Source organism: Panulirus ornatus, chromosome 32, assembly GCF_036320965.1.
Source record: "Panulirus ornatus isolate Po-2019 chromosome 32, ASM3632096v1, whole genome shotgun sequence".
NCBI classification, from domain to species: domain Eukaryota; kingdom Metazoa; phylum Arthropoda; class Malacostraca; order Decapoda; family Palinuridae; genus Panulirus; species Panulirus ornatus.
The window spans coordinates 20,373,744-20,387,466 of record NC_092255.1 but is presented as its reverse complement, the minus strand read 5'-3'; the positions used below and the strand labels follow the sequence as shown (position 1 = coordinate 20,387,466).

Genomic DNA, 13,723 nt, shown 5'->3' with positions numbered 1-13,723 from the left:
TTGGGTGCGGGGGGGGGGGAGAGGGGGCTCTCCTGCTGGGGGAGCAGTGTGGTGGTGGTGGTAGTGTGAGGCAGGAGTCCAGGGGCATCACCCAAGCAGGCGGAATTTAGGAAGAACCTTAATGTCTTCTTTCAGTCCTCTCGGAAAGGTAGAGAGATTTGATGTTCTGGGTGTGTGTGTGTTTTCCTTCTATACCCTGAAACTAGGACACAAAAATATTTTGCATCCGTAAATTGTATCATCACACGTGTGGTGTGTATATTGACATGCGTCGTCCAGTATTGGGGTCTTATTTAGTATATTTTCTATTAAATATTTAATGGTGTCATCTCTCTCCTGTAACTGAGCAGTCGAAATGCTGCCTCGGTGACTTTGGCCACAGCCAGTCAGGACACTGATATCTGGTAGGCAAGTAGTGAGTGGGACCACATAGTTTGGGTAACTTTAATTGATGGTACGTAAAAGATTACGTCTCACACATCAATTATGAATAAAGTTGTGGTGATTTAGCCACTGGGCATAATTAACAAGTAGTCCATTGTACCTCTGTACTATTAACGCTGGATACAGAGTTAGTTTGTGTTGCAGTGTTAATTCAATGCTTAGAGAATGCTGTATTATTTATGGAGTTTGGTTTTCAACATGAAAAGTTATTACATTATATAAGGTGATAGTAGTGAGGGTTTTCACATAGCAGGGAATATGTCGGGAATATTAATGATAAAGGTACTACGGGAATATTAATGATAAAGGTACTACGGGAATATTAATGATAAAGGTACTACGGGAATATTAATGATAAAGGTACTACGGGGATATTAATGATAAAGGTACTACGGGGATATTAATGATAAAGGTACTACGGGGATATTAATGATAAAGGTACTACGGGAATATTAATGATAACGGTACTACATGTACTTAAAACAGCACAACTCATGGAAGCTCCCTATCCTCCCTAGCAGTTGAGATTTATATGAAAGTTTGGTATTTTAGTCGAAATATGCCGTTTATATGTGTGACTGAACATCATGTAAATCACTGGATGCCAGACACACCAGTCCCAATCAACACTTCACCTCCTACTTCTGTTACCATACACATAAATACCCTCAGCCCTCCTGTATTATTAATGTATGAGATGATACGATAATGATTCATACCCTTTGTTTATGTTAATTTTTAAGGTAGGATGAACAGCTGGATTGGCTGTGGACTGCCTGCCACAACTAGGATTTGAACCTAAGTATTCAACCCTGGGCAGCCCTACAATGTGTTATGGTCAGTGACACTAACTGCTACACCACGGAGGTCCACAAAATAAATTGAGGTCACTTCTCTATTATGGGCTCCAGGGCTCCGTAGCTTAGTAGGTAGCACTCCCAGCTCCCACAAAAATGGTAGTGTTGTGAACCCTGCAGTTGGGATGGCATTATGTGTTACATATAAACATATAGGTGTTGCTGGGCTCTGCTTACCAAAGGTTACACTGCAAGTGAAATGTCACCTTTAGGGAGGCTTTATCATTAGGAGTACAGTCTTATCAAAGAACTTGTCTTTCTAAAGGAATCTACCTTTCCCTGATATGGGAAATAGTGCAGCCTTGGGATGCAGGAGCCTTTACATACCACCAAGATTCTTTTCACAGATATTGGTCCAAGGGTAGTCAATGATAATTATATATAGTGGTTCCAACAATGTTGTATGGTTGCGAGGCGTGGGCTATGGATAGAGTTGTGCGCAGGAGGATGGATGTGCTGGAAATGAGATGTTTGAGGACAATGAGTGGTGTGAGGTGGTTTGATCGAGTGAGTAACGTAAGGGTAAGAGAGATGTGTGGAAATAAAAAGAGCGTGGTTGAGAGAGCAGAAGAGGGTGTTTTGAAGTGGTTTGGGCACATGGAGAGGATGAGTGAGGAAAGATTGACCAAGAGGATATATGTGTCGGAGGTGGAGGGAACAAGGAGAAGAGGGAGACCAAATCGGAGGTGGAAAGATGGAGTGAAAAAGATTTTGTGTGATCGGGGCCTGAACATGCAGGAGGGTGAAAGGAGGGCAAGGAATAGAGTGAATTGGAGCGATGTGGTATACCGGGGCTGACGTGCTGTCAGTGGATTGAATCAAGGCATGTGAAGCGTCTGGGGTAAACCATGGAAAGCTGTGTAGGTATGTATATTTGCGTGTGTGGACGTATGTATATACATGTGTATGGGGGGGGGGGTTGGGCCATTTCTTTCGTCTGTTTCCTTGCGCTACCTCGCAAACGCGGGAGACAGCGACAAAGTATAAAAAAAAAAAAAAAAAAAAAAAAATGTATATATATATATATATATATATATATATATATATATATATATATATATATATATATATATATATATACTTAATTCTTGCCCCAAGAGTGCCTTCTATTTTTATGAGGTTCCTGCAGTGCTCAAGAAGGCAGCCATGACCACAGGTCATAAAATGTAGTGATGCTGTGTGTGTGTTCAGAAAGTTCAGGTCAACTGAGTGCCCTGTCTTTGCTGTGGTATCTTCATCATTGATATGAAGGGTCTTGGAATGTGGCGAAACAGTGTTGTAGGGATGGGTGACATCTGGAACTGTGATGGTAAAGTGTGACATTTATATATTTAGGGAGTGTTTGTTGGGTGTCTCAAGGATTATATGTGAAAGCTTGAATTAGGAGGGCAGTTGTTTAGTGTTTTTAGGTTATTTCAGAGTGTATGTGTTTTTTGTTGTATTTGTTAGGGTTGGGGGATTTGTGCGTAGAGGTAGTATACAGCAGGGGTAAGCTTTTATTTCTACTTGGAGGTAGATCGTTAGTTATGGAATGCGTAGATCTGAGTGACAAGCATGTTGATATAAGATTGTAATGTGAGGATCAGAGTTTAATTTTATAGGTGTTACATGTCTGTGGTTGCTAATGATTGTTCCGAGTGCACTATATGTTTGTGGGTGTAGGTATAATTACTTTTGTGTGTTACGAGGAGAGAGTTTTTACACAAGTTGCCCCATCTCTTAACCTATGTATACCATATCATATATATATATATATATACACCATGTCTTCACTTCTCTGTGTATATACACATATACACACTCCAGCCAAGCCTCAATGGAGATTGAACACTCATGATCAGCAACACTAACCACAACACCAAGGGCAAGTGGGTATGATTACTGTTTGTGTGTTACGGGTAGAGAGTTTAACAGATATTATCTCTTGCCTCCAATGAAACAAGAATTGTATGTAGTGGTTGTATCTTGGGGGATTTAACTTAACAATGCTAATATTAATGGCTGCTGGAGTGGACTCACCAACAACATGCACAATCTTGGGTAAATATATAATGCCCCATCTCTCAGCACACACCACAGCCTAAATTAGGTGTGATTACTATTTGTGTTATGGAGAGAGTCTTTTACACTCTTGTTGCCCTGTCTCTTAAGCTTGTATCGGCAATATCTTTACTCCTTTATATATATATGCACCCACTCTAGCCTAAGTTCTTGTGTGTGTGTGTGTACAATCATGCCGTAAAAAAATCCTACACTAGCTGCTTCCCACCTAAACTAGCCCAGTATTGAGGTAAGTATATTGCTTTTTGTATATTTTCTATACCCTTGGGTAATAAACACATAATAAGTCAGGGAAAAAGGTTCTTATCATGGGATGAGAGCCAGGTGTTTACATTTACATTCTTTTTATTTTATGAAAAGATATGTTTTATCTTTTATCTTATTTACTCAAAAGACATTGGTTATCCACAGATGTCAAGGAAAAGAGTGTCAGGCCCTTACAGTTATGATGATGATGAAGATTATGTGCCAGGCAAGGATGTTAAGTACTCAGCGATGGAGGATATGATTCCTCCAAAAAAGAAGAAACATACCTTAGACTCTGATGAAGATGAGGATGATAATGAAGACGAGGAGCATGAAGCTGGTGGCAAGAAGTATGATGTGCTGAAGGATGAAGATATTGATGGTTGGCATTTTACATTACCTATTTATGGAGTTGTTTTTGTGTTCAGATGGGAACATTGTTTACATCTTGGCATAGAGATGATTCAGAAAGAAAAACCTGCAAATTGTTCATTTGACTAAGGAGGTACATATAATGTTAATTATGGACTTGAAGTAAAATATGCATCTATTCTGTTTTAAAACATATTTGTAGTACTTTCAATCACTGGTAGGTAAATCATTTCATATGTTAACTATCCAGTTGAAGAAAAAGTAATTTGCCTCATTTGTAGTAAAATGTTTGCCCAAGTTTGTTTCCATTACTATAAGTGAAACCAGAAGAATCAAGCCTTAGCTAGCTTGTCAGATCTAGATCATCAAAACCATTGATAATTCTGGATACCAGTATTAAATTATCTCTTTTGTAAGCTAAATAGAGCAGTCATTTAGAGGCCCCTCATAAGGTTTGTTTGTCTGCCCGGGAAAAATCTTGGAAACTTGACATTGTAATCTCTCCATTTAATTTCTTTTTTTTTCAAGTACAGAGACCAAAACTGAACACAGTATTCAAGATGTGGTTGCATCAATGAATTCTAAAGATTGAGGTCTATTTCCCTAGCCTGAAATTCAAAAGCCCTACCTGTGAATCAAAGATTTTTTTAACTTATTACTACTTTTGTGCATTGCTTATTTACCTTTAGGTCGCCAAGGATTATTGTGGCCAAGTCTTTATTTTTCACATACCTGTTGTAGTTAATACAGTTCATACTTTAGCTTACCTTATCATTTTTATTACTAATATTTAAAACTTTGCACCTACTGGCAAGAACATTCATTTGCCAACACACTTTTGTAGAGCTCATGGGACAAGGTTGGAAGTAAACCACAGTATCGTATCAAAACAGGGAAGATACTGTCTCATGTGTTAAGGAAGGTCTTTAATACTTTTAGCTGCATATGTCATCAATCTCCCAGTTTCACTTTTTGTTTTTTTGCTATGACATAAGAGTATTTTGAAAGATAAACTTATTAATGGATAACTCATATAATTGTAGGTCAGGAAGAAGGCACAGTAGACTTTGAGGGTGAGACACAGATAACACCATTTAACATGAAAGAAGAATTAGAAGATGGCCACTTTGATGGGGATGGATTTTACCATTTTAAGAAGGAAAGTGACCAAATACGAGATGCCTGGCTTGATGACATCGACTGGGTTAAGGTAAGTTACATGGATGTACTTCTTACCACAGTTTGTTATTGTAATTAACAAAACATTGACAGCTCTAGCTTTTTAAAAAAATTTAAGACATGGGTAATTAACAGAATTAATTATGTTCACAACTAATACTTATGCTTTGTTCTTTCACTACCAAAAACTGTAATTGATCTGCACCTGTCAGAAGACAGACAGATTGCATCACAGTTCACTTACTCATTTCTGGTGGTGCTCACCTATGACTTGTTCAGCAGTCATAAACTTTCCTATTGGGAATCTGCATTCTTGCCAGTGTACATTGAACCTGAATGCTCTTCATATTTTTACCTAACTGTTATGAGGGGATAGGGAGAGCTTATGTAAAGAAAGAAAAAAAATGTCAAGAAATCTGAATTCATGCAAAAGCTTGATGTTAAAGTGGAGTTAAAGTTATAAGATATTATCAGGAGAGCTAGTGCAGATTAAACTTTCAAACTATGTATTTAGCATGGTGTAGAAAATTAGTTCAATATGAACTTTTTCAGTGTAACAAAGAGGCCATCAGGTATAATTTGTTTATTTCACTTGCAGGTCAAGCGTCGTGAAGGTAATGAAAAGAAGTATGGATCCGATACCGAAAGTGATGCAGGCAGTGACAAAGATGACTTGACAGTTAGAACACCAAATGAAGGCAACATCAAAATATACACAGAAATCCTTGGCTTTTTGAAGAATGGAGAAACAGTAGCCAAGGCTTTGAAGGCTGGTTGCTATATTCTTGTCATAGTTTACAAAAACTGGCTTTTCAAAGTTTGTGTGAGAAGTGAAACCATTAATTCTCCTAGCTTCTCAAGAATACAGTTGTTATTTATAAAGGAGGAAGTATTTCCCCATTCTAAATGGTGATCACAAGAGGCTTTATTCTGGAGTAAAGCATTGTTGTTTTGGCAATGATTCATTATATTTATATTGGCTAACACATTTCTTTTAATCAGTTAAACCAACATTGACTGTCACTATCAGTCAGTCTTAATGGCTGTGTTTGATGATGATTTTATTTTATTGTTTTATGTGAAAGCCACCAGGCCATATCATTAAAATTATGAAGAAGTGGTAAAGCAAGCAGCTTAACTCTCTACAGTTCTCAAGTATATATCTCAAGGGTTTTGATACACATGCCATGGTTTAGTCCATTGACAGCATACCAACCCCAGTATACCACATGGTTTCAGTTGACTCCTATCATGTGCACACCTTTCACCATCCTGCACGTTCTGATCCCAATCACTGTAATCTTATCTTCTATATCCTTCCATCTCAAACTGTCAGTTTACTTCTATACATTTCTCATGCTATTCTTATTCACTTTAGTCACCAAAAATACCTAATTGTTCTCCTTAATGTGTCATCCAACAATCTTGCACGTTTTCTATGGAGTCACTGTGTACACGACATTCAAGTGGATGACCATGTTTTTCTTATACTGGTGATTGTAGGGTTATTTAGGACAGCAGAATTCTTTTCCATGCCTTCCTAGCAATGTTAGAGACCAGTAAAGGCTACGAATAATATGAGCTGAATATTCAAACAAAGTAAGGATAATGTAGCACTTCATTTGTTGTTGGGTTGCCATTATCTAAAAGCACACCAGTCATTGTCAGCCATCATGTAAAGGTTATCATAACACTAGTAGTGCTTGTACTTAGATTTTCTGTACTGTTATTAGGAAACTTGAGAAAAAGGGGATCCCCTTCATTATATTCCCTCAGAAACAACAGCTATGCTGTAAAGCTTCATGGAGTATTTATTTCTGCAGAGGCTTGGTGGTAACAAGAAAATTTCTTCAACACAAAGATGGAAGATGAAAAAAGCTGGGAACCTTGGAAATGACAGTGGTGGCAACAACATGTCAGACTTCTTGAGACTTACAGAATTGTCCAGTAAAATAGTTGAGTCAGGCAATATGGATGTCTATCAGGAAACATATGAAATGATTAACTTAAAGGTAGGTAAACCATTTGAAAAATTAGGTTGCTGCCTATTAGACTACTTGTAGATATATGGAAGGTCTACCACTGAAGATGTTATGGATATCTTTTTCTTCTTCCATTGATGGTTCATTATAATGACTACATTATGTTTGATTACTTTGATCATTGACGGAAGTTTTTTAGCTTTAGGGTATTAACACATTGGCAGTTTATGAAATTGGCCAGCTACTTTTTGTCATGTTTGAGGTGGGCAGTGGCAAGTAACTTTTATGCAAGGATGTGTCAGGAATAGTGTCAACTAATTTTTCTATATATATAAATATTATCACTAGAACTGTGAGGGTGGAGTTTTTTCCCTTGGTGAAGCCTTTTAGGATAAGGTGTGTCATGCCTATGTGCAGTTTGGTTCTAGTTATACAAAAGATTAATTTATTCTTTTATAGAATACTGCTTTCTCATCTGAGGTAGTAGCACCTTTACATTATCATGTAGAGCTGAGTCTGTTCTGGCCCACTCTAACAGAAAAACTTAACAATCATTTTCCTTATACCTCGCAGTTTATTTTCTTTACCTTTTCCACAGAAATGACTAAGGTTCATTAGCTAGATCATGCAAATTGTTAAGCCACTAGCCACTACATCACATGAACTGTTTGACAAACTGGCAACTTAAGGGTGGCTGTTGTGATGTCTTTTCTTTGCATTTACCAGTAGAGTAAGAAACACTTAAAAGCAAGTTCCACATAAATTTTTTTCCCACTTATTGACTTCTTATGTGTCATACATAGTTGGGGACACCTCTGGCAGTAGACTGGAATTTGAAAATCTGGGGTATGATAAAGAGCAGAGTAATTAATCAGGAAAAAACTACAGTTAACTTAGTGTTTCTACATCCTTTCCCCCATACTTTCTCAGTATCCACTGAAATGCTATCAAGGATAGTACATAATTTTTGCACGGCTCAGGCAGAAAAGAAAAGGTATGTAAGTGATGTACGAGTGTGTGAGGTGTGCTTGAGGTAGCATTAATTTGGAGCTATATGGTATACAGGGTGTGACATGCTGTGTGAGTGAATGAGGCTGTCCATTTGTGTTCCTGTTGCTACCATGATAACATGGGAAACATATACATATCAACATATATACATATATACACCTATGCATATTCATACTTGCCTACCACCAATCCTTTCCTATGCCACCCCACCCCACAGGAATAGCATTGCTGCCCCCACATTAGATTTATTGAAAATTGTCACAATGGGGTAATTTTAAATATGTGGAGTAGCTTTTTAATGGGTTAATACCTCATCACAGAGAGGATGTGAGTCCATGATTGAACTGGAAACTTGTAAATATGCATTAGTGATAGTTCGATATATTCACAACATTGAAATTATTTAGGTGGAGAGATCCAAAGTTGCTGCAATGGATATGTTTGCTGATGAGGACGAAGTGAAAAAGGAAACAAAAAGTGAAGAAAAATCCAGCTTATTGTCTCAAGAGCACCAAGCACTGGACTCAGTTGGTAAGAAAGATGAATATATTTTAGTTTTGTGTTAAAATGCTTACATATTTACAACAGTGACAAAAGGTGAAATGACTTTTTAACCCTCTGACACCTATGCTTTTTTTCTTCCCTCCCTAAACCCTTAATGTTGTTTTCATCCTAAGAAAATGAGATAAACAGCATTAAAATATATTTGGCCTTGAAAATACGCTCATAGGTTCTACTGCTTCCCTGCTAAAATTGATCAAGAGTGGATGGTGTTACTGTCATATAAATTCTCATACCTATTTTTCCTGACAAGATATTCATGGAATAATTGTTATTTCTTACTGCCTTTATAAACATATTGTAAATATCCTTTAATAGTAACTTATCAGAAACATCTTCCATCTTTCTCAAGGTGGTGGTTTTACAATTTCTTTTGTATTTATTATTAATAAAAATATTTTCAAACCAGCAAAAGTATGTTGGGAACTCCGCTGGGAAGACAAAGATGATGCTGAGGTACATGGGCCTTTCACTAATGAGAAGATGTTGCAGTGGCAGGAATCTGGATTCTTCAAAAAGGGTGCCTATGTGAGGAAAACTACTGAACGTGGACAGTCTTGGTATTCCACAAGACGTATTGATTTTGAACTGTATGCATAATAAAGCATTAACTGTTGCTGTTTTATCTGTCTTACACAGTCATTTTGTTGCCGTGCGATTTTATTCTGTGACTGTTTTAAAAAATTGTGACACGAATTGAATTTCACTGATGGGATTCAATTATAAGCTGTTTGAAAGCCAGTAAAAACATAATGTTAATAAACAGTATTTCATTTAAACCTCATTAAATACATATCTTTAGGATATGAATGGTATCTGATAAAAGAACGGATCAAACTTATGAAAGAAATTAACCACTGAAAAGTGGTCAGACCACACTGAAGAATCTGATTTAACTACTAAATGTGGGAGCAAAAAATAATATTGTTTTTACCGATGATGAAAGTAACATATTTTCAGTTGCTTCCTTCTGTTTAAAACAGGCTAATCAGTTTTAGTTCCGTCGAAGGTAAAATGATTCAAATTCTTCAAAACTATTTCATACATTGCCTCAAGATTTATAGTGTTTGTCAAATACTCTTCCATAATTCTTGAAGTCTAAGGTAGCTAGAGACTGAAGAAATCTTAAACTTAAAATATTTAAGAAAATAGTAAAGAAATTAAAATCTCTCCTATTTAAAATAGAAGAGTGAGAAATCATACGAATTTAGAAAAGAAGTTATTTCTTTTTTAGCATCAGACATTGGCCAAATATGAGCATGCCCCAAGAAGCATTCCTTAAAAAAAGGTAAAATGTTAGAAAAAAAGGGAGAGGTGAAGGATTAATTTGAGCTTCTTGGATGTTTGTAGATGTAATTCCCATAAGTGGTGCAACACAAGAATAGGGAAGAAGAGAACTCCTTTAGCTTGGGTGTGCAAAGAAAGAGGTATCATAATGACAATATACATGTGTGGCCAATTCATACACAAAAAATCTAAAGCAGCTACAATTCACATGCTAAGGGTCAGGGTCTTAGGGGCTGGTACATCCAAAGAAAAGATAAGAGGAAAGACATCATGGCAAACAAAATGAGATGGCTGATGAGAGAAGATAGCAAGGGCGACTAGGGCATCAATAAAGTCGATGGATTTTGATGCCAGTGGTAAAACAGAAGTGTCAGAAATGTCAGGTGTATATGACGTGCTCCATACGGGCAAATAAGACCCCTGCACATATAGAATGGCTACTGAGAAGAAAATTAGCCGCTGAATCTATATTACACCTCCAGCTTTTGGAAATCAGATTTTCTGTTATTTCATGTGTGGTGAGATGGCAATGGGAATGAATAAAGGCAGACAGTATGAATTATGTACATGTGTACATATGTATATGTCTGTGTGTGTATATATATATGTATACGTTGAGATGTATAGGTATGTATATATGCGTGTGTGGACGTGTATGTATATACATGTGTATGTGGGTGGGTTGGGCCATTCTTTCGTCTGTTTCCTTGCGCTACCTCACTAACACGGGAGACAGCGACAAAGCAAAATAGTAATGTATATGTATATGTACGTGTGTGAAAGTGTATGTATATGCATGTGTATGTGGGTGGGTTGGGCAGAATCACTGGTGTAAAAGTGAATAGGATTAGAGTTTGAGGACAGAAGATATTCTGTAGGAAGAATAAAGAATGTAGAAAATGGAATAGAATCCTGAAGGTGCACCAGTGGTAACAATGACAAATCATTACATCAATGAATTCTTTAAAGAAGTGATCTAAGAGGAAAGTAAGAACTAGAGAACTAATAAAATTGGAAAAATCAAAAGAAAGTTTTAGAGGCAAAGACATGTGCCATGCTCCTTTAAGTGTATTTGAGATGTTGAGGGCCAAGAGAGAAGATTCAACGAAATCCTTTTGAGAGATACCAGTAGAGATGGGTCACATGGGAGGGTAGGTCACCCATAAAACTGCATCATGAAAGATACACTAGTTATATGAAGGAAGGAAATGGGAGTCTGAGTGCTTCAACAAGTGACGAATGGAGAAAATTTTCAACGAATCAGAGCCAGTAGTTATGGAAGCACATAGGGCAATAGCTGGGACATTTATAACATCACCCTTTTTTTGGCTGGACTGAACAGGTAATACTTCCAAGAAAAAGGAAAGCTTTGATATGTTCCTTATACACCACATTTATTTGCAATGGTGCTTTGAAAATAATGTCTGTTGGACTGTTCATGTTTCAGCTTAAGTGAAGATACAAACACAGAGAGAAACTGAAATTTTTCAAAGAGCACTTCACATGTACGAGTTTACACCTTACGAGGCATGTACAGTCTTATGTAAAGAAGGCCAATTTCTGTTTTACAGTCTCTCACTTTACATAGTTTTTATTAGGATTTTCCTAAATAGAGGAGTAGGCAACCTTTACTCCTTCCTGTAAAGCTCTGTGTTCTCCTTGTAAATAATGTAATTTAATATACTGCTGATTACCCTTTGTCTACGATTCCATACAAATGCAGCAATACCTGCAAGACTGTCTTTAGCAAGAATAAACCCATGGAAATGAAAGTCCTTTTCAGGCATTCATTTTCGGGGATAAAATCAAATAAGTATATATACCTGGTCATACCACCACACTGGGTTGGGTTACCTTAGGTTAGGTTAGCCTGCCAGCCAACACATGTCTAGTGAAGCCATTACCTTGGTGGAGGACCCTGGCTCAGCCGGACCCATGGGGTCGCACCACTATCTCTTGGGCCCAATGCCCTGACTACTGAAATAATACCCACCCTGTGTACCCCGTCTATGTACTACCACCTATACTTATTACGCCAATGTTCTGACAGTACAAGGAATGATCATATGCCCTTTCATCTTCTCGGCTAAAATCTATGCGTTTTGTTCTTAAGTAACGCAAACACCTGGATTGAACTTACCTGAAACACTAACGAGCCAGTTGTCCCTCGTGGAGGTGCTCATGCCATTTATCTGTAACGTAAAAACACTAAAATAAAGGACTTATCTTGGTCTGCCCACTCAGGGGTTCTCTTCAGAAATATAATTCCAAATCATCCTGACAATTAAAAAAAATTTTAAACACCACAGCTAAATATATTCTTCTACATTATTTCCCCCCCCCCTTTTTTTCCCATACTTGATCAGTTCCCGCGTTAGCACCACGAACAGACGATAAAAGGCCACATCCTCACTCATTGTCTAACTGTCATGTAAAAGGCCACATCCTCTCACTCATTCTCTGTCATGTGAAAAGCACCGAAAACACAGCTTCCTATCCAGAACTAGACCCCCTAGAACTTTTCATATTACATTGTAGTTATCATTACAATTATCAATTAGATGGGTGGGGAGGGCGACTCGAGTACTTATGAAGGAATCTTCCAACACTTCAGTCATTAATAAACTGAAAACATGTTATAAGACGCAGCATATAATCTCTTGGAGGCTTATACTGCACCCACCAGTTCCCTTCTTTCCCGTAATCCTTCATACTAGGAAATTCTTTTTGACAGGATGACAAGATTAATGTCAACTGTCATGATTCTTCTTCTATGTTGTTTCAGTATCTACTAGTTTTACATTGTGTCATTATTCTCAGCTCTCTGATCACCAGTTTCTTAATATTACACTATGATCTGCTTCCTAGATTATCTGGCTTTTGCGCAAAACTTTACCTTTGGTTGGCTGGTTATTTGGGGTTAGTGAAACCACCGTCAGTGCCAATCTATTTTCACCAACTGAAAACCTTTAATTATAACGCCTAACATCACATACAGCATCACTATACATAGAGCACTTTCTTACCTATGGTTGTTATGTTTTGATAATATGCCTTATCAACGCACTTATTACACTGTCTAATGACAAGGACGAAGTGAGTCGCGTGGAATCACTGACCCTCTGAGTTTGGGTTCAAGTGGTTTGTCAACTCCGAAGCACTGAGCCAATTTGTAAACCGAGTTCCGAAGCAGAGTCGAAACCCAGATGTTTGATTTCGTTGAAGAGGCTTCGGTAATCGTTGTGACTTGTCTATGACGTTATATATTCTTTCAATCTTCATACATATAATTAGCATATCAGCAAAGATATATACATAATCAATGATTAGACTAATTATAGTATTTGAGTTAATATATGCATAAATACAAAACTTTGATCATATTTAACTTACGTATTTGAACGAAAGAAGTTGGTGACTATGACGCTGTCAATGTTTATAGAATTTTTGCACTAAAATAAAAACTTTCGATATCAACATTATCAATCAGCGTAAAGAATTGAAAACACTCAAGGTTAACTGACTATAATATGATTCCAACATACATGATATTTTCATTTGCTTAAACATTTAACTTTATCACAGCATGTGAGTCGTTAATAAGTAACATTCAGAACAAAAATCTTAGAATCTTTAGCTTCTGGTCGATCTAGATAGATGATGCAAGATTAATTCTTTGGTTATCGAGGTTATATCTCAACTCTCTCCATCAATGCTGGCATG

General features: G+C 37.2%; 2 protein-coding genes across 3 annotated transcripts in view; one reads left to right on the top strand and one right to left on the bottom strand.

Annotated features, from left to right (window-relative positions):
• Nucleotides 1–13,162, bottom strand: part of LOC139759149 (uncharacterized) — a 28,129-nt gene extending 14,967 nt beyond the window's left edge. The window contains exons 1-2 of one of the 2 annotated variants that reach the window (XM_071681168.1): nt 13,027–13,162; nt 12,141–12,192 (exon numbers count right to left, since the gene is read on the bottom strand). In XM_071681168.1, coding sequence (XP_071537269.1) covers nt 12,141–12,183 — 43 coding nt within the window. In that variant the 5' untranslated portion in view covers nt 12,184–12,192; nt 13,027–13,162. The remainder of the gene's footprint in view (nt 1–12,140; nt 12,193–13,026) is intronic. The other variant, XM_071681169.1, reaches the window with a different exon arrangement.
• On the top strand, nt 10–9,476 carry holn1 (CD2 antigen cytoplasmic tail-binding protein 2 homolog holn1). Its single transcript, XM_071681175.1, has 7 exons — nt 10–148; nt 3,774–3,990; nt 5,024–5,190; nt 5,758–5,928; nt 6,983–7,171; nt 8,560–8,683; nt 9,123–9,476. The coding sequence occupies exons 1-7, from the start codon at nt 122–124 to the stop codon at nt 9,311–9,313; spliced, it is 1,086 nt and encodes a 361-aa protein (XP_071537276.1). The 5' UTR covers nt 10–121; the 3' UTR covers nt 9,314–9,476.
• Nucleotides 13,163–13,723: the final 561 nt, after the last annotated feature.

Excerpts from the sequence above, each read along its gene's own strand:
- holn1 (XM_071681175.1), top strand. The coding sequence starts at position 122 with ATGTCTTCTTTCAGTCCTCTCGGAAAG. Across the intron at positions 3,991-5,023 it reads GAAGGATGAAGATATTGATG|GTCAGGAAGAAGGCACAGTA; the intron begins GTTGGCATTTTA and ends ATATAATTGTAG. Across the intron at positions 7,172-8,559 it reads ATGAAATGATTAACTTAAAG|GTGGAGAGATCCAAAGTTGC; the intron begins GTAGGTAAACCA and ends GAAATTATTTAG.